We start from the raw sequence: 22,270 nt of genomic DNA, 5'->3' as shown, positions 1-22,270 counted from the left end.
CAGTTATGTACAATGATATGCTTCGTTGTTCTTGTGGGTTTAGAGAAACTGCATATTAGCATCTCTTTAATTCTAGCAGAACAGAAAAAGACCATGTTATTCCAGCTTTGACTCAAGTTGATCTGCATGGGTCAAGTTTCTTTTACTTAAACCTTGTCAATGAAGATTATTACCGAACTGACAATCTTTTGGCTTCTATGCTGGGAAAGCTGCACTTGTATCACCAATTCTTGTTGTAATCAGCATGGGAAATCAGTTTAGTTGGGATACTTAGGTTTTAATCTTTTTTTCCCCTGATCTAAGCAAGAAGAATTTAAAAACAGAGATAGCAGCTGTTTCTTTTTTTAGGTATCGCTTACTTGCTTATGATAGAAGAGATTATAATATACATTTATATATCTAATTTCCAAGACCATTCCTTTAAAACTGTGAGACGTTAAATGTATTCTTTGCCAAGAAATGGTATCAGGTTAAATAACATAGTAAAACAGCTTACGATCTGTTTGATAAATCATTCGCCCCTGATTACAAAAGGGCTACAAAAATCAGGAATTTTTGTTTTTGTAGTTTCAACATCAAATGTAGACTTTACATTTTTAAAATTAAATATATGGTATAACTGTGTGTGCATACATATTCCAAAGTTACAAGTACTGCATTATATATTAACCCTATGCTTTTCATAATGTATAATGGGGTTTTCAGATTCTGTGTTATCATGACCCCTTAAATGAATCATGAATTTATCAGCTGGACAACAAATATATCACTTTGAGAATGAAATTTTAATGTACATGTCAACTAAAACACTGATAGGACCTTGTGATTTTATAAACAAAATCCTTTACTGTGTAATACCCCCTCTACTGAAAGCCATCTTTTTTAATGGGAAGCTTGCTAACTTTTTCGTATTTCCTGAAATCTATGTTTCATTTTCAAGACATCCATTCTCATTTCTTGTGCCTCATTCATTTTTATTTATATTTGCTCTTTACAGTAAAAAAAAACCCCTCCATTCATACTAATAGGATGCTGCAAATGGAATCACTATGCTCATATAGTAGCTTCCTCAATTTTTGTACTCATTTTGCACATGGATTCAAAATTCATGGAGAGACACTATCAGGAATTCTATTTTCAAAGAAACATCAGAAAAGACATTAATAATCTGTTCCACCTCAGTAGCAGAGAGCAGACCAACTATTAGTTCAGCATCTGCTGAATAACATATAAAAATAGTGAACACTAATATATGTACTTCCTACAAACTCTCCAAAGGCTATAGATAAACACTATATTTGGATGTGAGATGGGCGGCTATATAAATATGATAAATAAATAAATAAATATACTATGAATATATTACTATATGCCAGTGGAGATGCTACATACACAGATATTTCTGGGAGTTATCTCTGAAGCAAAATGAACCCAATTATTGGTTATCCAGTAGATTGCCTATATCAGATAATAGTTTACCACACAATCAGTATGTGTGAGTTATACTCTGCAGAAATAAGTTTATCCATCTAATTGCACGTGAACAGTTAGAGAACTGCTGGTGTGGAAGAAATTGAACAGTATTCAAAATTGTTAGGTTGTTTTACTGTTTTCTTTCCATTGCTCTGTCTTTAAAAATTCTGGTATGTTTTATTTATGTATGCTTTAAAATTAAAAAATGATTGTACTAGTGGTTTCTAGCAGGGAATTCACAGAAATATTATAAACGAAAAAAAGGTGAGATTAAAAAATATAAGTCACTTTGAAGTCCTTAAAATTTTATGCCAGTAGATTGACTATTATAAAAACTGCACTGTTAAAATGGAATAAACAGACACATGCACACACACACAGAAAATATTTACACCAACAAACCTCAAGAAAAACTACAGCCAATGAGTAGGAAGGAGCATCTCCCAGGCAAGAAACAATTAGCTTTGAACAAAACTTAGTTTCCTAAAAGCTACCATACAAACCCCCTCACGGGCTGTGACGTAGAGGCAGACTCCTGGAATAAGGAGGATAGTCTGCGTGAAGTATGCTTTCTGAGAAAAGGCATTGCCAAAGGAATCACCCAATAAATCAACCCGAGAGAGGGAGAAAGAGAGAGAGAAAGAAAATGCAAAACAAGTATCAGTGAAAAATGATTATGGGAAAGACATACAGAAAGCAAGTTCACAGTAAGAAGGTTTTTCTGTATTTTGTAATTTTTCTATTTCTTTCTGTAAAACTTGCTAAGAAATAAATAATAAATTAAAACTACTATTTTTAAAAAGTTGATAGTAGAAGATACTTCAGAAATAGACATCCATTATATAAACAGAGCTATATAAAAACAAATACATTTATAAATAAGGTCTATTTTTTTAAAAAAACTAAGAACTAGTTTCTAAGATCATCATCCAAAATACTCATTAGGCAATATGACACGTTCAAACTAACTTCTGATTTCTCTGTGTATCAGCTTACTTCACATTCCTTATTCTTCTATACCTACTACCTGACCATTGCATTGATTTTTTTTTATTTGTGGGACACAGCTATGGGAAAACTCTTTTTCTTCTCATTTATGAAGTGCCTTCCAAGATAACAGGTGGCAAGAAAGGCCCCTACATCTTAAAACTATTATTGAACATAAGTAGAATTAATACCATCCAAAGATAAAGCTGAGCTGCTGGTCCAATCCTGAGAATTTACTGTGATCAGTTATTAGTGTGTTCTTAATAAACAAAGATGTTTGCTTTGCACTTTTCCATCAATCTCAATGTGGAAGATGACACTGAGAGTTAGTAACACTAAATGTACAGCTTTTCCTACAATGTACTTGCTTTCAGATTATATTGTCTAGGGTTAGGGTTAGATTTCTGAATCAATCTGTTTACTAAGAACTGACATGCTGAAATATTATGTCAAATGAAAGATTAATACAGAAGATAAGAAATAGCAATTCCATGAAGCTATTTCATTTTGGGGATTAGCACATCCGTAAAAGAAAATTTTCCTTAAGAAGCAGTTTCAATCTATAGGATTTCACTGGCTTTTGGCAGCATGCATTTATTTATAGGATTTATATCCTGCCTTTCTGCCCATAGGTAGTGAAGGTCATTAATAATTAAAACAATAAAGCAAACAGTCAAAATCCCATAAAAGCGTTTAAATCACTATTAGACTGACTCCAACATGAAAGTCTTGGCTGAAGAGGAAGGTCCTGGCTGGTTTCCTGAAAGCAGAAAAGCTGGAGGTTGAGTGCAGCTCTCTATGCATTTTATAGCTTGGACATAATATAGGAAAAGGTCCTTTCCCATGTGCCTGATAAACAAAATATTTAAAGCACCTCTCCTGCTACCCATAATGTCCAGAAAGGTTCATACTGAGATAGATGGCTCCTCAGATAGTCAGATTCTAAAACCAACACCTTAAATTGTGCCCAGAAGAAAAATACGTCACCAACTCCATATTAAGTACGTTAGGAAAATCTCTAGTAAAAAAGAATGAATTCATGCACCACCAAGTAATGGACTTCTATAATACACCCTTCAAAGCAATAGCTGATCACATTCTAAATAGTTTTTATACATGAGTATTTTTAAAACAGCTGAAGAGCTCAGAACTACAGTTCACTGAATGAAAAGGTAACACAAATTTGTGGGGGATTTTTGTTTTATTTTGCATTCAAAGTTACGTTCCTAGGATTTTTCTCTGTGACCAATTATTAATTGATCAAATTTAGGGGAATGGTTAAACACTGCTAGAAGTAATACGAAGACATGGAAAATCTATTTCAAAGCCATAAATTCCCTAATTTGTTAATGCAACTGAAATTCACCAAGTTACATTTCTTACAACTGTGTAAGAAACTTCAGCAGTCTTTTGTTCCCACTATTTAGACAGAATCCAAAAATTTCAATTTATCTTTCGCTGGTCAGAAAAGGGCAGACTTTTCAACTATTTAGAAGAACATCATTGTTTTAAAAATGCATACACCCCTTAGTTTTTTTAAAAAAGAAGCTTATATGGGGGGATTTTTAATTGTTGATGGGGTTTCTGATCTTAATTGTGAGCCGCCCAGAGTCACCTGTTGCGGGGAGAAGGGCGGCATACAAATTTAATAATATAAATAAGCAAGCAATCAAGTAAGAAGTATGTCTGTCTTTCCCCATGCTCTTACACCCTTCTCACCTTTCCAGTTCAGCTATCTTCTTATCTTTATCATTCTTCTCATTTTCCATCTCTTTTAGGATTTCCAACAGACGATCAACTTCAGCTTGAGCCTTGGCAGATTCTTCTCGGTACTGTGCCACCTCTTTTTCGAACTGCTGAAATCTATCATTCATGTCTGGATTGGCCCTGGCCTCAATGGTTGCTTCATAAGCCTGGAGAGGAAAACATTCCAAGAGTTATTCTGCACATCTATACTACAAAATAGTCTATTCTGAAAGAAAAAAGAATGTAAGGAGAGCCATTCTATATGAAATGGGACCATTTAATAATTTAACCCAGTACGTGTTGAATTCTAATCAGCCAAATGCTATCGCAGTTTCCCTTTGGCTTTCTCAAAAGCAACAACTCTTCCTGAAGTTATTGCGCAGTCATATGTAAACTGCCAAACTAGATTTACATGCAGTTTCTAGTCAAAAGAAAAAAAAAGGTAGATGTTGGAGGCTAATTAAAGCTTAGATGATCCCTTCCCCCCCAAACCAACTCAACTATAAGAAAAATAACGGTTAATTCTGATATTTCTGCAAATTCTTCCAGTTCCACCAATGTATTTAGCTGAATTACTAGAATTTATAAAAGTCAACACCATCTGCAAATAAAGTTTTATCTTTCATTTTTGTTCCTTTAATTTTTTTATTGCTATGAAGTGCTATCGCTAATGTTTCTATAATAAGATTAAATAACAAAAGGGATAAAAAAAATCCTGCTTGTTAGCTCTTCAGATTAAGAACTATTATGAACCATAATTATTAATTCTTCTCTGGGCATACATGATATTATAAATGTGATCTATCATGAGGGGAAAAAAGTGCCAAACTGAAATCTCTTTTAAAGTTTGTTTTAAGAATTATCCTTCCACACAATCGGAAGTTTTAAAGATATCTAATGAGCACATTGACAGAGAAGACATGTTACATTTACAAGATGAATAATATTTAGCAATTTTCTAATGGGGCTAGATATATTTCTTTTAGGAATGAAACCTGATTGATTGGGGTGTAATTTTTTTTCTATAATAAATTTGAGACTATTTGCTAACTGTAGAGAGCCACAGAGATGACCTTGGAGAAACTACGCAGATATGGCCATTACATAAACACTATCTTTCTTTCAACTTTATTGATTAGTCTTACAACCATATCAACAAGAATAAGAAACATCAGCAAAGGTGAAACAAATAACTAATACACAAAATTCATGATACAATAAAATATAATCATAATAAAATGGGATAGTACAAAATATAATACTACTATAAAATAATAATGTATCGCTAATATCATAATCCAGATTCATATAAGACCATCACCCCTACATGATACTCCAATCTGTTCGATATATCGGGCTCTCAACTGAACTGCCTTGTCCACAAACTTGGCAGTCCTACTCACAATAAAGATATTTGTGCCCGAAAGAAAATAGGATAATCTGTGTTTGGAGTCCCAATGGACTGTTCTTTCCAACAGAGAGGACAAATAATTAAGCCTAAGTGAATCATAAAGTTTACAGTCGAACAAAATATGGGCAATATCTTCTATGGCTGGGTCCCCACATACACATAGTCTCTCATCATAAGGCACGTGCTGGAAATGACCATATTTGACCATGGAGTCCAGTAATTCAAACCTAGCTCTAGTGTAGGCCCTTCTTAGGTTTTGAGTTAGACTCACTGACAGATATTTTTCAGAATTAAAGGTAATTTTATTCTTAGCTAACCATTTTAATGACCCATTTTTAGCCAGTTCCTCCATGTCCGTTTGGGCACTGATATCCAGGGCTCACTGTTTAAAAATATCCTCTGCCTGCGAGGTATTTATGAGTACCTGTTGAGTAGAAAGCCCATATTGTGAGATAACTTTAGTAAGATGTTTTAGCCAGGATATGGAGAGGTCCATACTTATTTGTTCCAACAGGCAGAATTTGGGAAGCCTATCATAATCCATTAAATGGACTCTCTGCCAATAAGAAAAGACCTTAATTACTGACTGGCTCTGTATAGAGTGGGTACCTGTTTCCGCTCTGATCACAGGGGCTGACGTGTTCTTATCAACTCCCAATATACAGTCAGGTCCAGAAATATTGGGACATCGACACAATTCTAACATCTTTGGCTCTATACACCACCACAATGGATTTGGAATGAAACAAACACAATGTGCTTTAACTGCAGACTGTCAGCTTTAATTTGAAGGTATGTACATCCAACTCAGGTGAACGGTGTAGGAATTACAACAGTTTGCATATGTGCCTCCCACTTGTTAAGGGACCAAAAGTAATGGGACAGAATAATAATCATAAATCAAACTTTCCCTTTTTAATACTTGGTTGCAAATCCATTGCAGTCAATCACAGCCTGAAGCCTGGAATGCATAGACATCACCAGACGCTGGGTTGCATCCCTGGTGATGCTCTGCCAGGCCTCTACTGCAACTGTCTTCAGTTCCTGCTTGTTCTTGGGGCAGTTTCCCTTCAGTTTTGTCTTCAGCAAGTGAAATGCATGCTCAATGGGATTCAGGTCAGGTGATTGACTTGGCCATTGCATAACATTCCACTTCTGTCCCTTCAAAAACTCTTTGGTTGCTTTTGCAGTATGCTTTGGGTCATTGTCCATCTGTACTGTGAAGCGCCGTCCAATGAGTTCTGCAGCATTTGGCTGAATGTGAGCAGATAATATTGCCCGAAACACTGCAGAATTCATCCTGCTGCTTTTGTCAGCAGTCACATCATCAATAAATACAAGAGAACCAATTCCATTGGCAGCCATACATGCCCATGCCATGACACTACCACCACCATGCTTCACTGATGAGGTGGTATGCTTAGGATCATGAGCAGTTCCTTTCCTTCTCCATACTCTTCTCTTCCCATCACTCTGGTACAAGTTGATCTTGGTCTCATCTGTCCATAGGATGTTGTTCCAGAACTGTGAAGGCTTTTTTAGATGTCGTTTGGCAAACTCTAATCTGGCCTTCCTGTTTTTGAGGCTCACCAATGGTTTACATCTTGTGGTGAACCCTCTGTATTCACTCTGGTGACGTCTTCTTTTGATTGTTGACTTTGACACACATACACCTACCTCCTGGAGAGTGTTCTTGATCTGGCCAACTGTTGTGAAGGGTGTTTTCTTCACCAGGGAAAGGATTCTTCGGTCATCCACCACAGTTGTTTTCCGTTGTCTCCCAGGTCTTTTGGTGTTGCTGAGCTCACCGGTGCATTCCTTCTTTCTGAGAATGTTCCAAACAGTTGTTTTGGCCATGCCTAATGTTCTTGCTATCTCTCTGATGGGTTTGTTTTGTTTCTTCAGCCTAATGATGGCTTGCTTCACTGAGAGTGACAGCTCTTTGGATCTCATCTTGAGAGTTGACAGCAACAGATTCCAAATGCAAATAGCACACTTGAAATGAACTCTGGGCCTTTTATCTGCACCTTGTAATTGAGGTACTGAGGGAATATCACACACCTGGCCATGGAACAGCTGAGAAGCCAATTGTCCCATTACTTTTGGTCCCTTAACAAGTGGGGGGCACATATGCAAACTGTTGTAATTCCTACACCGTTCACCTGAGTTGGATGTACATACCCTCAAATTAAAGCTGACAGTCTGCAGTTCAGGCACATTGTGTTTGTTTCATTCCAAATCCATTGTGGTGGTGTATAGAGCCAAAGATGTTAGAATTGTGTTGATGTCCCAATATTTCTGGACCTGACTGTATTTCTTAAAAAACGTGTCTGGACATGTTCAAGTGCGACAGATTTTGCAAGGCCCCACACTTCCGTCCCATAGGTCAACACTGGGACAATTTTTGCTCTAAATACTTTCAGTATAGGGGTCAGCGTGCCAGGATATTTATAATTATACAGTTTAAGTAAACTTTTGGCACAGACCTCAGCTTTCCCTGCTGTCCTTTGAAAGTGATTTCGAAAACATGCTTTAAGCCTGGGAAACAGAAAACACGAGAAAGAAGCTCAGACTGACTCCATCTTAATTTACTAGAGTATAAGAAGGATGGAAAGGAAAACTCAGTCAGGCTCTCAAGATTCTGTATCAATAAAGTTTAGACTTATGAAGTCTGTTTCCTGACCTGGCCTACCTTGAAAGCCTGAGATTACAGTTTAGCATATAACCAAGATTGAGTAAACACACAGGTTTGTAAGAGGAAACTCCTAGCAGATCTTTATCTGGTTTAGGAATTAGGGTTATTTTAGAGTTGCACCAGGATAATGGAAGATCTCTTGGTGCATTGCTTAGTGACATGAATTCAGGTACAACTTACAGAATTCACTTGTTAAATATTTTTTAAGACTTCATCAACTTCATCAAAGTTGAAAACAGAGAATCCAAATATTGGGCATTCATTAAGGATAATTCTGAAAAATGCAATTTATCTAAATATTTTTTCTATTGCTGGGCTTTTAGAAATGCATAATTCTTTTTAAAAACTGATAAACTTTTTACTAACATTTTTAGTATTAGTAATGTGACCTTTAGTATCTTTTTTTGCCTTTAGATATCTCCTTTATAACAACCATCTTGTAAATCCCAAATGCCAAAAGATCCTTTTGTCATATGTTCCTCTTTTAAAGTTATATTAATTCTTGAACATCAATGGCTGTACTCTCTTACTCTATAAAATATTCAAATGAAATCAAATCTATCAAATCAAACTTTTACTACAGTCATAGACCAGCACAATAAAGTATTTTCTAGGTCTATTAATATATGAGTGTCCAATATTAACTTTATTTTTATACTGAGTATTTTCACCTATCCTAGAAGTAACAGAATGAGTCTTTTTAAAAAAGTAATAATAGGTATAAATTATACTGCAATATTTCTTAATTTTTTACTGGAGAGTCTTTACAGGTTTTTTCTTTCCAGCTGCTGCCAGCTTTTGTTTTTGTTTGAGTATCTCAAGAAACTTAGATTTTAGTCCTGACAACTTCACTGTAATGCCTTGCGGGCTTCCTGGGAATCCCTACAAATTCCACTGTTATTACTAGTGACCCGATGACAACTGCAGGAAATGGATGAAACACATCTTACCACGGACATTCTCCAAGAGACTTACTGTCTTAAAATTAAGTTTTACTGGCTGGATAGAGTCTATGCTATGCAATGTTATTGACAGGTTAGCATAGACAGGTGTCCATCTCTCCTGCCAGTTAAGATGCTTTTTTTGGCCAATTTCTATTTATGGAAGCTTGCGGCTGCGGACAGAAATCAGACAAATCTCCTGTCTTCCCTAAATATGGTGATTTCAGAAAGCCAAAAGGAAAAAAGTCACCATTCCAGATTGGAAGTATTCCCATAAAGAGCTTCAGTAGCTTTCCCTGGTTCATAATCTGAGTTCTCTTATGATTCTAACTTGCAGACATTCACTTATAACACCTCTTTGAGCACTCGTTCAACATATATGGATGTTCAACTGATTTATTTCTACTTCATCATTAGTACTCGGTAACCCTTTGAACACTGCTGTGTGCTATAAAGAAGCAGGTTACTTGATTTTAAATATCATATGAAAAGTGGGCAGGTTCTTCTGCCCTAGCAGAAGTGCAATAATTTCACAACTTATTTTGCATAGCAATGAACGATACATTGAAATAATATTTAATTCATAATTAACATTTCATTTTAAGAGGAGACAGGTATACGATGTTTACCTTTTTCAACTGAGATTCAAATTTCAGACATTCTTCCTTCTTTTGCTCCAAGGCAATTTCTAATGTCTTCAGTCTAGAGTCTTTTTTCAATCCTGATGATGCTAACGACGAGGCATGTTCCTTCAAATCCAGGAGTGTAGTCTACAAGACAATAAATGCATGGACAGATAGTAGCCCCACTCTCAAATATTTATCTTGTTCCTTCATTAGCCTGAATACTACATCACAGTAACATATAACTGCTCTACACAAACCATTTTTTAGAATCAACACTGAAATGTGTTTAAATACAAGTTAGTTATTAATGTTTAAAAGTTATTAAAGGATACATGATTTCAAAATAGCTGTTATGCTATTTCCAGTGTGGTAGCTGTGTTATTAATTTGTTTAAATAAGTAACAAGAGTTTCGGAGCACCTTCAAGACTAATAAAAATATTAAATGCATTTAAGCTTTAACAGAAATCCACAAACCAGTTTGAGAAAGCGGTCCGTTGTACAACATAAAGGTTTGTTTCATCTAGTAGAATGTATATGGGTGTATAAAATGAGAAACATATTTTGCTTTGATTTCAGAACAATAAACCCCCTCCCAAAACATTCTAAATGGACTATTTTCCAATGAAACAAATGTGGAAGTAATTCAACCATTCCAACAGAATAAAACTTAAAATGTTTCATGTATTCTGGCTGCAGAAAATCATGGGATTTGGAATAAGCCTTTCCCTCCCTTATTTTTCACCCAAGGATAACACGTATCAGTGTCTGTCATCCATTCTGCAGAAAAAATTCACCAAGATAATCATTTTTATTTTAAAAATTCCAGTAAGAAACCACTGCTCTACTTTCAAGGAGTACAAGGCCTTTCAGCCTCATAAGCAGAAGCCCAATAAAAAACAACTGGTCAGCTGCTCTTTGCCAGACTTCTATACTACTTTGGCTTTTGTGGGTTGGGGGAAAAAAAGTGCCGCCGCCACCGCACTCTTTCATGAATATCATTAACACTAATTAAGGATCCATTTTCTAATCCATTTACATCCATCCATTTACAAGCTCATCAGCAACAGTGCACACACAGTCCCAAATTCAACAGACTAGTTTAAACCATATTAACTCAGTACTATTACTGGTCCTTGCATTTACAACTTACAACTCAGCAGCATTTGTCATGATTCAGTTAGCTGCAGCACCTTGATTGTGCAAAGTGCACAATGGCTCTTTAGTCCTAATGATAGGTTTAAGTAACTGTTGCTTTGTTACAGCTCTTGGATGGTCCCAGCTACTATATGGCTTAAGCTGGATTGAAAAAAAAAAAATAGATCACAAACCACACATAACCCCATGCCAGAAAGTGCTCCAACATGAAATACTGAAAACATCACATGAAGTCTTGTTCCAAGTACAGAAGAAAACAGTAGGTGAGTAAAACTGTTCTAAGCCCTTCAATACTGCAACTCCAAAATTTATATTTGCATCTCTGAGATTAACCTCCTTCTCTGAAAGATCTGCTTGCAAGACGCTGACTTTCTCTTTAAGGTCTTTAATATCTTTTTTATAGTTATCAATCTCTTCTTGTTTTTCTCGCTCATCTCTGTCACGCTGCTCCTTGAGACGCTCAATAGTACGCTCCTGGCAAAAACAGAATAATATTGACAATATTATTGTCAAAGAAATATCATCTTTTAATGGACATACAAATGCTTAATTCTGAAAAGGTCCAATCTCACTCAGAACACAAGCCCCAACAAGCCCCAATAAATTCAATTCATTGGATTTTAAAGGATACATAGGAACATGGTATTAAATAAATGCTTACAATCATTTTATTTGTGATCATTAAATGGTCAACATTTGAAATAAATAGATTTATTAAATACATTGCAAAGATTGTACTTCCAGAAACAAAGAAGTGGGACAGCAGAATCACTGTTTCTGAAATAGGCATTACTAACATTAACAAAAATGACAAAAGAATGCAATAAAACAATATCAACTGCAAAGAAAGGAGCTTCACAGTGGAGGGATCGGGGATAATGTTAGAAACATATTAAATAAAGCAAATTGTGGAAATGTAACAGTTTTGAATTAAAAAAAATTGAAAGCTTTAATTTGAAATAACCATTTAGTATATGGGGCAAGTTTATAAATTCACTTTAGAGTGACTGTAGCCACACTGAGATTTCAGTAAGCATAATTCTTTCCACAAGGTAAAGGGAACTGAAGGAAAAGGGGTTAGAAGGATTTAGTTAACATTCAATTTCAGTATAGGTGACCAAGCCTTTATATTCAGTAGTTACCACTTCTTTACAGAAAAATGAGAACCAAAAATTGTCATGCAAGACTATTTTCACTATTTAATGTTAAACTTCATCAGAATCCTATGGACTCCAGGATTCTAGTCTCATTAAGCAACCCCAGCAATGCCATTATCTCAATTAGTTTTTTTTTTCCTTTTGACACTGGGGGAAAGAAAAATATGTCTTTATATTTATTAACATAGTCATAGGGTGGGGGAATTTTTCTCCTTGTTACATAATTTTCCAGGCCTTCCCCCCTCCTTTCCCTTTATTTTTTTATCATTACCACAATTATTTAACTTTGTATTCTATTGTGAATACTGTTGTATGCATGCCTATTTTTCTTCTATTTGTTTGAAGCAATCAAATAAGTGAAAGAGAATACAGGGAAAAAATTATACAAATTATACTTACGAAATAAGTGAAAGAGAACGAAGAGAACAATTACTTCACAAACAGATGCTGCTTTTCTATGGTGAGGAAGACACAATCTTTAAATAATGCTACTGCCTTTCCTTCAGACTCACCTTTTCTGCGAGCGCTTCCTCTAGCGTGGTCAAGGCGGTATCGGTGTTAGTGGTATCAGCCTGCAGGGATTTCACCCTCTCTTTCAAACTGCTCATTTGTTTCTCTTTGTCTCTTAATTGCTCCTGAAGATTTTCAATCTTAAAGGAAGGACAGGGGACGTAAAACAGAGAGGCCGCAGTTATGTCTGATCATCCTAATTGCTATTCTCTACCAGAGAGCAGCAGAAAAAGAGGTCACGCCACTGCTCTTTGGCAATTCTTCTCATTAGGGTCCTGCACTTCAGCCACAGTGCCCTGGCTGCAAGAATCCAGACAACCACCAGATACAGAAAGCTCTCCTTGCCGAGAACTGATGTCATGCAGGTTTCTGCACCCCAGACTCTGTAGCTCCACTGCGTGCAGTCAAGAGGCAAGGGGGAACACAGGAGGATCCCCATGTCTGCAGGCTCTAAGGCTTCTTCTGACTTTATTATATTTATGCAACGGAACCCAACCATTTGTCCTCAAGCTCAATTCTGTCTTAGCTTTAAAACTGTAATAAACACAGCTATGATGTACAATTCAAACCAATTAAAAACAAACCAAAAAGGGAATTCAATACCACTATAACAACAGAAACTCCTCCTAGCCTTTAAGAAAAATACCACATTTAAAGAGACTGTCAAGTCAGTTTAAAATGTAAAACCGTCTTAGTTATCTAGACTTAACGGCCATTGTCGAAAGGTCACAAATTGTGATCACATGACCATGGGGGTTGTAAAGCACTTTTCCGAAGGCTGTTGTAACTCCAGACCGTCATTAAATGAACGGTCGTTAAGCAAGGACTAACTGTATTAACATTCTTAACATTCTTCATTACTAAAAGTAATGGAGACAACATGCATATTTCATCCATTCATTGTGTCCACTCTCTCTCTCTTACACACCACAGGGAAGAAGTTTAAAGGAGATGTATTAAAATTAGAACAAAGTTTGGAACATAAATATGCCATCTGTATCATATTTTATTCTACAATTCTATTTTAACTTCTTGTACATGCTGTCACACTGCTGATTTTCTCTCAAATAATATAATAATAATTTATATGTTATATATTATATATATAATAAAGATATTATATTTATATATAATACACATATTTATATATTATATAAATATAATTATTTATTATATTATATAATATAATATAAATAAAATAATATTAGCAAATAGTTCATATAAATAGCACTTGGGAAGTCTTTCATAGGCTTCAGTAAAACAGAACACATTTTAAGAATGTTAATACAGTTAGTCCTTGCTTAACGACCGTTCATTTAATGATGGTCTGGAGTTACAACAGCCTTCGGAAAAGTGCTTTACAACCCCCACGGTCATGTGATCACAATTTGTGACCTTTCGACAACAGCCGTTAAGCGAATCACATGGTTGTTACATGAATTCCGGCAAAAACGTCCATTGGGGAAGCTGGATTCGCTTAACAACCATGCGATTTGCTTAATGACCGTTGTAAAATCAGCTCTGATTCACTTAATGACCAAATCGTTTAGTGACCTAAATTCTGGTCCCTATTGTGGTCAGATAGCGAGGACTACCTATGAGCATTTTAGTTCTGTAATGCTTATGTATGTTAAAATATAGTAGAATGTAAGTATAACAACATGAATTAACAGTAAGCAAAAAAAGGCTCTCTGCATGTTTTACAGTATTCCTATTGCTCTAACAATCAAAATCCTGTCCTCTTAAACTAATACTGAATATAATTACTAACAGGCACTTAAACTTCAACAAAGAAATTGACTGAGATACTGATACTCAGAACGATGTTTTAATTTAATGAGAATTTAGTTTAGTACACATAATCCAAAATGACTAAGACTTCTTTTACTGTCAGTGCTCCCAGGTAAACCAGACAGGAAACACGACCAGATGAGCTATTTCTACTTTATTGATAGGCTACATTAACAGAATCTTGCAAGCTTGAAAGTACAAATCTCCTGCTGTCCCTATTTATCACCTGTTCAGTTAAGTTTCTTTCTCTGTCTGTTACTCAGTCAGGGGCTCTTTCTCCTTTTATCAGATCATCCTCTCAGCAGCATCTCCCCCACCCCCCGCTGTCTTCCAAGGTAATTCTGACATTCCATTCCATTGCAAGAAAGGATTATAATACTCTTAAACACTTTGTAACTAAGACCTTGAATATCTTGAGCTATAAGATATATGCCCCAGTCTTATTGTAGTTATCTTGACAGGTTACTGTGAAGCCATTTTTTTCCCCCAGACTTGGGCTGGGCAACTCTGACCACTTAGCTGAGGAGACTAGAAGAAAAGAAAACCAACAGAAAAAGCTCCTCAGAATATCTAGAATGGATTTATTTATTTATTCAATTTATATCCCACTTTTTTGCTCAATGAAGTACTTGAAACATGGGTTCCTCCAGATCTTTGAACTATAATTCCATGATTCCTGACCACTGCCTGTATTATTAAAGGTGGGGTTATACCCAAAACATCTGGAAGGAAGCAGGTTAATTATTATGCATTAAGCATGATTAGTTCAAAAACGTCTAGCAACAAAAACAATGGTTAACTTGTGCTTCTTTTCCAACAAATCTAATGCTTATGGCTTTATGTGGTAAGCATCCACGATCACAAGTTTTTAAAACTGAAAGCCCTGTGCTATGGTCCTGAGAAACTAGAGTAACTATGCGGCAAGAAAAAATAAAGAAAAATAAAATAAAATTATCCTTAGAGATAATAATTTCAATAGGAACTTGATCAAGGGAAAAAAATTAGCTCACAGAATGTTTTCAGTGGTGTTATCAATATGATGGTTGTGAAGCAAGTGAGGGAGACACATTTGCTGAAAGTTTCTGCAAATAGAAAATATTTCCTCAAGATGTGTATGAAATCACTACTTTTACAGCTAAAGAACCAGAATAGCCCTAGACAATTCTCTGAAAATCTGTATGTGTGATTTGCACAATGTGCATGAAATATCATATATATTCATGGTGATCTCACAATCATTCTAGGAAGTGATGCAGAATCTGCTACTCAGTGAGTATTACAGTGAATACAGTTGAGACTAATCAGATGGATCTCTTATCCAGAAATTCATTGATTACATTTCATTTATTCCTAATGTAGCATAGGAATCACTGTTAATTATTATGGATTTACTTTGCTGTTTTTCTGCCAGTTATAATAAACAAACAAACAAACAAACAAACAAACAAATGTTCATTATTACTAAAGCTCCCTTTAAAACAAAAGCCTCAATCAAGAGCTTCAGAAAGCAACTTTACAGCTAAGGATACTACATTCTGGTGAAAATAAAAGAGTTCAGTTTTAGCAATTTTAATGCTTGGTGAGCTTACCTTTTTTTGAAGAATGTTAACCTTGCGTTCTTTCACATCAAGCATATCCTTAAGATCATGAATCTCTCCAGCTTGAGTTCCCTTCTCCTCAGCCATCTCTTGAATTTGCTTAGTCTTTTTATTCAGCATTGTCTCCTTCTCTTCCAGACGTAACCGAAGAGCATCTACCTGAATTCAGTCACAAGAAAAAAAAATCCAATTCCTTTTCATTAGAATGCTTTTAAGCAAGGTGAACACTACTGTCAAATAATTGATAGACACATGTGTACTGTATTTATCTTCTCAGAAGGAATCAGTAAACCTAAATGTCTAATGTTTACAGATGTTCAACTACAGCAGTAAGCAAAAGAGAACTGATCCACAATTTTTATAAAACTCATAAAATTGAGATAGCAACTAAAAGAAACATTTGCAATTGTTTATCAAGTCAACAGAAAATCTGCTCATTCATCTTCAGTGTGTTGAAAGAGGAATGCATAACTTTGAACGGTCACTGAATAAGAGGTCGTTAACTAAGGACTACCTGTATGTGTATTTGTGTGTGTATGTATATGATATAAAAATAAAAATCCAAAAAATTAAAATTCAAAATTACAGTGGATATCCTAAATAACTTTTTAAATATTAAATGGAGGTGGAGATTTACTTTATATGTACAGAAAGGACAAACCTGGAATGTTAGCAAATATTTTCACATGAGAAAATAATAAATCTCTTGGGCACTGAATTCATGTTTCTACACCAAGTTGGTAAGGAGTAGGCCAAATAGTAGACACTTAAAAAAAACAAACCCAAAACAAAACAAACAAAAAGTATTTTAAGAAATGTACTTGGCAATATTCTTACAGGCCAAAGGAATCAAGTGCACAGTAATAAAATTAAATATAAATGAAGCATTTCATTCCAAAATAAATGTTGATTTATATTTTGCTTTATTTACAAAAATATTCTAAGTTTCTTGACCTATTTACAAAGCCTTTTTTACAAATTCAAACTTGCCACAACATCCTCCCTCCCTATTTGCCTTCTGGGATAAACAAGTTCCAGATAGGATAATTTAGCATTTCAGACAAGTAATACAAAACTCACTGCCAACTTTAGGCAACTTACAACAAAATGGATGTACCCAATAAAAAGATAAACTTAAATCCATAAATCCAATAGCATCCCTGATCATTAACATCACTAATTCATTAATTACCACCAATAAGAAATTCAGTATGCAGAAAACATACTGAATTGCTTGGCCACTGGCAGATGAGAAAGATACTGGCAGCTATGTTATTAATTCACATTTTCTCTGAATATATATATTTCGGTACGAAATAATAGAAGCCCATAATGTTTTAAAGCCCCCAAAAAGATTTTCAGACCACAAACTAATTTGTAATTCAGATTTATGAAATGTCATTCCCATTCCTATACCATTACAGAACAATTTTTGTTTTTTATTATGATACTTTACAGAAGCTCTCTACATATAACCTTCATCATACAATTTCCTGTATCGTTTTTGTTTTCTGTTTCAGACTGACTTTACTAATATTCAGTAATACATTATATAAAGATTGTCTTGTCCCATCCTCAAACTCTTAAATGGAAAGGTTACAGACTAGATAATTGCAGATTATTATGCTAAAAAATTAAAGAACAATGTAATCAATATGTAAATCAAATTAATGTTAGATGAAAGAAGCATTTTGAGTCACGATACAAATAAAATGTATAAAAATATTCTGAAATGTAGGATTGTGACAACTTTTCTAGTTTAGAGAACCAACACACTGAAATACAACAATTATTTAATTGATAAGAAGTCGATTCATAGCTAAGAATATGATCATTCAGTATTTTGCAAACTGTCTCCCAGTTAGGTATTTGCTATCTATGTAATTTTATTCTGATTAATTCTAAAAAAACACACACACACACATTTTAATAAGTAATATTCTGGCGCCCTCCTATGGCTGATATACATAACTTTAGTTAGCCCAACAGAAGCAATTAAAATACGTACAGGTGAACCTCAAAAAATTAGAATATCGTGCAAATGTTCAATTATGTCAGTATGGCAACTCTAAAGGTGAAACCAATATATGAGATAGACTCATTACATGCAAAGCGAGATATGTCAAGCCTTACTTTGATATAATTGTGATGATTATGGCGTACAGCTTATGAAAACCCCAAATTCACAATCTCAGAAAATTAGAATAGTGTGAAAAGGTTCAATATTCTAGGCTCAAAGTGTCCCACTCTAATCAGCTAATGAATCCATAACACCTGCAAAGGGTTCCTGAGCCTTTAAATGGTCTCTCAGGCTGGGTTCAGTAGGAATCACAAGCATGGGAAAGACTGCTGACCTGACAGTTGTGCAGAAAACCATCATTGACACCCTCCATAAGGAGGGAAAGCCCCAAAAGGTAATTGCAAAAGAAGTTGGATGTTCCCAAAGTGCTGTATCAAAGCACATCAATAGAAGGTTATGTGGAAGGGAAAAGTGTGGTAGAAAAAGATGCACAAGCAGCAGGGATGACCGCAGCCTGGAGAGGATTGTCAGGAAAAGGCCATTCAAAAGTGTTGGGGACTTTCACAAGGAGTGGACTGAGGCTGGAGTTAGTGCATCAAGAGCCACCACACGCAGACGGATCCTGGACATGGGCTTCAAATGTTGTATTCCTCGTCAAGCCGCTCCTGAACAACAAACAACGTCAGAAGCGTCTTACCTGGGCTACAGAAAAAAAGAACTGGTCTGTTGCCCAGTGATCCAAAGTCCTCTTTTCTGATGAGAGCAACTTTTGCATCTCATTTGGGAACCAAGGACCCAGAGTCTGGAGGAAGAATGGAGAGGCACACAATGCACAATGCACGTCCAGTGTGCAGTTTCCACAGTCTGTGTTGATTTGGGGAGCCATGTCATCTGCTGGTGTTGGTCCACTGTGCTTCATTAAGTCCAGGGTCAACGCAGCCGTCTACCAGGAGATTTTGGAGCACTTCATGCTTCCTTCCGCAGACGAGCTTTATGGGGATGCTGACTTCATCTTCCAGCAGGATTTGGCACCTGCCCACACTGCCAAAAGTACCAAAACCTGGTTCAATGACCATGGGATTACTGTGCTTGATTGGCCAGCAAACTCGCCTGACCTGAATCCCATAGAGAATCTATGGGGCATTGCCAAGAGAAAGATGAGGGACATGAGACCGAACAATGCAGCGGAGCTGAAGGCCGCTATTGAAGCATTCTGGTCTTCCATAACACCTCAGCAGTGCCATAGGCTGATAGCATCCATGCCACGCCGCATTGCGGCAGTCATTGCTGCAAAAGGGGCCCAAACCAAGTACTGAGTACATATGCATGCTTATACTTTGCAGAGGTCCGATATTATTCTATTTCCAATCCTTGTGTTATTGATGTCATGTAATATTCTAATTTTCTGAGATTGTGAATTTGGGGTTTTCATAAGCTGCATGCCATAATCATCACAGTTATACCAAAGTAAGGCTTGACATATCTCGCTTTGCATGTAACGCGTCTATCTCATATATTGGTTTCACCTTTTGAGTTGCCTTACTGACATAAATGAACATTTGCACGATATTCTAATTTTTCGAGTTTCACTTGTATATACACAAAACAGCTACAGGTATTTATACTGAACACTTTCCAGGATAAATTGAGTTAAAAATGTAATGCAAGTTTGCCCAGTAAGAAATCAAAACCCATCTGTATTGTTTCCAGAATACAAGGCCTGCCAGAACGTACATTAGTCTATAGCACAACAAATATATATCAAAGCAACAGTATTGACAAATGGCAATACTACTATCAGACTAAAAGCCACAAGAATGCTAGTTTCTCCCTTTATTAATAATTGATATATTTGAACCAAAGAACCAAAGAACCAACTCCTTATCATTCATTTTTCAATGTCAAGATTAAAGGACTTCTAATACTTGTAATGTTATAATTTTACATGAACTTACCTCTTCCAAAGACATAAACCGTAACACGAATTTACATGATCTTATGTGCACCATTTGCCCATATTTGTAAATAAAGGATGAAGCAGAATACAGACAAGACTTTAAAATGTACCATAGAACCAAAAAAGCAATATCAAAAACGTTGGATGCTGTATTTGTATCGGTTTTGATGTATGTCTTTAATTACAGTTATAAGACTGACAGAAGGTCACAAAATCAAATTATCTCTTTTCCAGTGTGAAATCCTCTCATATTTCTGTCAGTGTCAATTCCAAATGTGTTACATGAGCACTTAAAAAGGAAGAATTACTTTTCTACTAGGACTTGAAATGAGGATTTGGAAGAAGATGACAAAACCTGATTAAAAGGAAACTGGCTTTAATTATGTTTAATTTCAGTGTAGGTGTAAATAAGTTTAGTACCTGATAAAAAGGACAGGTTTTCTTACAGACTAGTTAAAAAACACAAAGTAGAGGTTAGGAATGGATAGCCAATTTTAACTGTGGATGAAAATAAATGATACCCCATTGACTTTGCTTGTGGGAAGCTGGCAGGGAAGGTCACAAATGGTGATCATGTGACTGCGGGATGCTGCAACCGTTTTAAGTGCAAGCTGGCTGCCAAGCACCTGGATCACAATTATGTGACTGCAGGGTTGCTGGGACAGCCGGAACTTCGAGAACTAATCTTAATTACCACACGTTCAGTGCTTCATAACTTTGAATGGTCGCTGAACGAGTGGTTGTTAGCTGAGGGCTACCTGTACTCAATACTGTGACATCCAAAGCAGAGCTATAGAACTACCTCTCAGTTCAGGATGAGTAGGCACTAGAAGGACAAATGAGATTCACTGTAATTAAATGCAAAGCGCATATCTAGACAAAGATTCAAGCTTTCCATATACACTGATGGGAGTCTGAAATGGCCAATCATTGTAGAGAACTTCCCAGCATTATGGATGTGTCCTTTACCTCTGTTTGCAAGATGGCAGCTCGCTGTTCTTTTGCTGTGAGGGATTCCTTGAGTACATCAATATGTTGCTTGCTATCAGAAAATTGGTTTGTGAGGGTTTCCAATTTTGTCTGTAAAGCCAGCAACTCTGTATCTTTCCGTGATAGTTCCTGTTTCACTTGACCAATCTAAAGGAAGAACCAAATATAAGAATATATGCTATTAAACTGCAACAGTGCATCACAGAAAACATTCAGAAGCATTATGGAAATTGTTTAATTCCAATTTAGAACAACATTTCCAGCAATCTCAAAGGTATAGCATCAAGCCAGCTCAAGGAATCTGAATAAAGGAATAGTGAACTGGAAAGCACGCTTTTGTGTAAGTACAGTTTAAAGTGGTTTTGAGAAAAAGAGAATAAAGCATTCCTAAAAGTAAACAAGTCTTTGATATGAAGACCATAAGACTATAGTTGTAGTATATAGCTTCTCTTATAACCACTAGAATTGTGTGGCAAGCCTCACAATTGTGGACAATCTAAAATTTAAAAAGGCCCAAATACCAAAGTAATCAGTCATAGCATAAGCTTTTCTTAAGCATTCAAAAGTGAATAGCAGGAAAAGAAACCTGGTTTTTCATAAGCAAAAATTGTTCAGGTGTGATGAAAAGTACCATTAGCATTTATTACATGCCAGCATTATTATTACTTCACCCATTTTTCACTCACTTCAAGAGAGGCAGGATAAAATATAAATATAAACCAGAGCAACATACATGGGCAAACCAACATAGCTTCACTTCATTTCCAAGGTTATTTTCAAGTCTTGGGGACAATTAGCTATTAGTTCAAGCATCCACCATTTTTTAAATGGCCAGTCTTTTAAAATGCTGGCCATATTTTAAGAACTTCTGTAAAAATGGTAAAATTTTGCTAGACTTCACGCACAAACATTAAAATCTCATGAAATTTCATGCAATAAAATTGAAATGTCTTGGGCAAGAAAGTAAAAATCTGATAACGTTAGCAATCTTAATTCATTCAAAATTCAATTCAGAATTTGAATCAGAATTCAAAATTCTGTCATTTTATGCAAAATCTTTTGGGGGCAACATATGCTTTTGACACCTGTAGGTATCACATTGCTGACCCCACACCATGGAAGTAATTTAAATATTAAATAGTGATCTTTTTACCCTTCAATATATTCCTAGCTCTTTAAAAATACCTTTAGTTCTAATAGTAATGCCAAGGT

The 22,270-nt window shown here is 35.7% G+C and overlaps 1 protein-coding gene across 5 annotated transcripts in view; it reads right to left on the bottom strand.

Moving 5' to 3' along the window:
• Positions 1-22,270, bottom strand: part of ERC1 (ELKS/RAB6-interacting/CAST family member 1) — a 163,660-nt gene that overhangs the window by 110,947 nt on the left and 30,443 nt on the right. For all 5 annotated transcript variants that reach the window (XM_088141236.1, XM_088141238.1, XM_088141237.1 and 2 more), the window contains 6 exons: positions 21,038-21,205; positions 16,083-16,250; positions 12,705-12,842; positions 11,369-11,509; positions 9,883-10,023; positions 4,180-4,373 (listed from right to left, as the gene is read on the bottom strand). In XM_088141236.1, coding sequence (XP_087997362.1) covers positions 4,180-4,373; positions 9,883-10,023; positions 11,369-11,509; positions 12,705-12,842; positions 16,083-16,250; positions 21,038-21,205 — 950 coding nt within the window. The remainder of the gene's footprint in view (positions 1-4,179; positions 4,374-9,882; positions 10,024-11,368; positions 11,510-12,704; positions 12,843-16,082; positions 16,251-21,037; positions 21,206-22,270) is intronic.

This window comes from Python bivittatus, unplaced genomic scaffold (assembly GCF_059951505.1).
Source record: "Python bivittatus isolate LINGU-HERP-01145 unplaced genomic scaffold, Pbiv_v1 ctg000330_np1212, whole genome shotgun sequence".
NCBI lineage: Eukaryota > Metazoa > Chordata > Lepidosauria > Squamata > Pythonidae > Python > Python bivittatus.
The sequence above is the reverse complement of the archived record's forward strand: the minus strand, read 5'-3'. Positions and strand labels throughout refer to the sequence as shown.